This window comes from Lactuca saligna, chromosome 9, assembly GCF_052625555.1.
Source record: "Lactuca saligna cultivar CGN05327 chromosome 9, ASM5262555v1, whole genome shotgun sequence".
Classification (NCBI taxonomy): domain Eukaryota; kingdom Viridiplantae; phylum Streptophyta; class Magnoliopsida; order Asterales; family Asteraceae; genus Lactuca; species Lactuca saligna.
In genome coordinates this window covers 157,113,030-157,116,317 of record NC_136425.1, presented here as the reverse complement: position 1 = coordinate 157,116,317, position 3,288 = coordinate 157,113,030, and the positions used below count along the sequence as shown (strand labels likewise).

The window sequence follows — 3,288 nt, the reverse complement described above, 5'->3', positions numbered from 1 at the left end:
CGTAAGTACACATAGACCCATGTTGATGAAAGGACATGTAGGCCGTAAGTACACATCTACCCGTGTTGACGAAATGTCATGTGGTATGTAAGTAAACGTAGACTTGTACTGAAGATGAAATGAATGGGCCGTAAGTCTAAAATACATATATTATTGGCAGATAGAGAGCCATTGTTTGTATGAAGGTATATGTATTGTAGTATATGGCATTTTGGGCCGTAAGTCTAAATCCTCTTGCCCCTCATTCTTTGAGAATCAGAAAGATCTTTTTCAAGTTTGAATTTTTTTCATTTAAATTGAAAAAAAGATAAAATTTTTATATATCCTAATCAATTATGTCCTATTTAACATAATGCAAAAATAAATGATGTAATTTACAGTCAGAAAAAACTTCTCCCTTTAATATCTGACTATTTAAAAATTTTCCTTTAGTTATATTCTCATGTCTACTGTTATTCAAAAAACTATGAACTAAAGACAATGTAGAACACGAATGAAACAAAATATTATACCAAAATCCAATCTTTAAAGTCAAAACTTTATTACATATAGTAATATGTGATCATATATAAATATCAAAAATCTAAGACACAAACTACACAAACTTGGTATATTTTCAGAACACATTTTTGTGAGAAAGTGAAAAAGAAAGATGTTTAGATTTTAGCAGAGTGATATGCACTGTAATTAATCTCATTCTCCAAGTCAAATTCATCTTCATTGGGATCCATGGACCCGCCAATCTCCGACCACCCATCCGTGGTGGTGGATACTTCTCTAGGAACCTTTGCATCTTGTATGATTTGGTTGACCTCATTAACACTTTTCAGTAATTGGTCAAAGCTCTCATTGTCATAGTTTGTTTTCTCACCTTTAACCATATACTTAGGCATGTTCTTCATAAACGATGGATGTTTCTTGATTTCTGCTATTGTGATTCTCCTTAAAAACAATTGATCAACTTTAGTTATACAATTTTGGAATTTCTTGTTAAGTTAAAAACCAAGCACTCATATATAATAATAACTTATTAGATTAAGTCCATTAAGTAAAAAGAAACAATATATGAGAAAGGAGTTAACTTGGAGGGGTTTTCCACAAAGATATGAGAAAGAAGGTGTCTACAATCAACAAAAATACACACATAATATGGTATGGAGTATTGGAAGCTTACCATTCTTCGCCAAATAAATAACACAAAATCATCAAATCAAGATCATAAGAAATGAGTTTGACCTTTTGAATGTCAAAAGGAAGAATCTCCAAACTTCCAATTTTGAAATCTTTTGGGAAAGGTGTCATAAACGTTTTGAGCTTAAACGGTAAACAAGACAAAAAGTTATTTGATGAATATGTGATCGGATTCACTTCGATTTTGAAACCTAAAAGTGTTAGAATTGACCTGAAAGTCAAATATATCACAACTACTCACCAAAAAAGTAACTGACTTTTGGAAGTCAAAAGCAAGAATCTTCAAGCATCAAATTCAAGTTAAATGATTTGAATTTTTTGGGAAACATAACATAATCCTTTTGAACTTATAACATAAAAAAAGTCAAAGTAATTATTTCTTTAATTTTTTAACAAATCAATTCCAATTTCGAAATCTAAATGTGTTAGATTTGAGTCAAAATTGAAAGAAATCTCACCCCAATTGTTTTACAAAAACTCCTAGGATCTTCATAGTCATCAAAAGGGTCAGCCTCAACCAACATAACATATAGAGTCACACACACGACCGAAAATCTACAATATAACACAAACAAGATTCACAATTTCATTATAATAAAAGAATGGAGACTTTAATTGAGCAATAAAATTATATTCAAGGATTTAAGCACGAAAAACAAAAAATACCTTCCCATCATATTCTATCCTAGATATAGTTAATTTGGTGTTCCAACAATAGATTTCGTTTGTAACGCCCACGAATTCGGGCTAGATGTTTTAAGGATGATATCTTGTATATATATATATATATATATATATATATATATATATATATATATATATATATATATATATATATATACAAGATATCATCCTTAAAACATCTAGCCCGAATTCGTGGACGTTACAAACGAAATCTATTATATATTTGTTTTATCGAATAATTAAATCCTCGAATAAATAAATAAGAATAATGCATACACGATCCGAGTTATATAAATTATATTTATATATTGTGTATATGTTTTATAGGCAAATATTATGGGCTGATAAGATTTGTATAAAACATTATTATTATAAATTTAACAAGTTACGTTAAATAAACATTTAAAAATAAAACACTATTTAGAATAAATGGTCTTGATGAAATTCGTAGTAATCGAATTATGAAAGTGTGCATATAAAGCTTGGATAATAGGTAACATTATATTAAGGGTAATGTAATCTTGTCTAGTTATACACTAAGGCTCATAGAAGATGATTAGTTCAATTAAGTTTGGATAAGTGGTAACATTATATTTAAGGTATGTGTGAGAGCGGAACGGAGAGTAGAACTTTGTTCAATGACATTGATATTTGGTAGGGTAAACTTTGTATACAAGAGTGTTATATTAGTAATCCCCTTCATTTTCAGACAACCAAATATGGTATGTCTGTTCTAGACAACTTGAAATGGCGTGTCTGTTCTAGACAACTAGAAATGGTGTATGTTTTAGACAACCAAAAAGGGTGTGTCTGTATTAGACATCCAAAAATGGTGTGTCTATATCAGGAAGTAGTCGGATGCCTGATCATCCGCTGAAGTAGAATGACAGACCCTAACTAAAACTAGTCTTGTGGTGTTAATGAATTATACTAGTCCAAATATGATTTTATGTCCATTTGATGTACTCCATCCCCCTTATGGTTGCCTTTATTGTCTTCCACTTCTTGCCAAGGACTCCCCAAAGCAGTACAGTCAACTTGTTGCCTATAGTGTTCCATCAGGATAGATCTCAAGATCATTGTATTAGGATCAGTGTGTGAGGATCGATGGGATGGGTAAATAAGGTTAAGACGTCTTATATATATATATATATATATATATATATATATATATATATATATATATATATATATATATATGATATATTATTGGATAATAGTTGGTTTTTCATGTTACTGATTATGGATTAATATCATAATAACATTGGGGGATTGGAAACCCTATGTTTCTCACAAAGTTTCCCAACTTGACGCACTCAATTTATATATGCATTACAGGCAACAATGTTAAGATTGTAGAAGACTTGAACATGATGATGTGTGATTGAAGAGAGGACCTACAATAGTGTTTAG

The 3,288-nt window shown here is 30.2% G+C and overlaps 1 protein-coding gene across 1 annotated transcript; it reads right to left on the bottom strand.

Moving 5' to 3' along the window:
* Positions 1 to 656: 656 nt before the first annotated feature.
* LOC145016853 (serine/threonine-protein kinase SAPK6-like) lies at positions 657 to 1,865 on the bottom strand. Its single transcript, XM_078975034.1, has 5 exons — positions 1,858 to 1,865; positions 1,650 to 1,746; positions 1,403 to 1,471; positions 1,175 to 1,314; positions 657 to 942 (listed from the first exon to the last, which is right to left on the bottom strand). Exons 1-5 carry the CDS (start codon positions 1,863 to 1,865, stop codon positions 657 to 659), a joined length of 600 nt encoding a protein of 199 aa, XP_078831160.1.
* Positions 1,866 to 3,288: the final 1,423 nt, after the last annotated feature.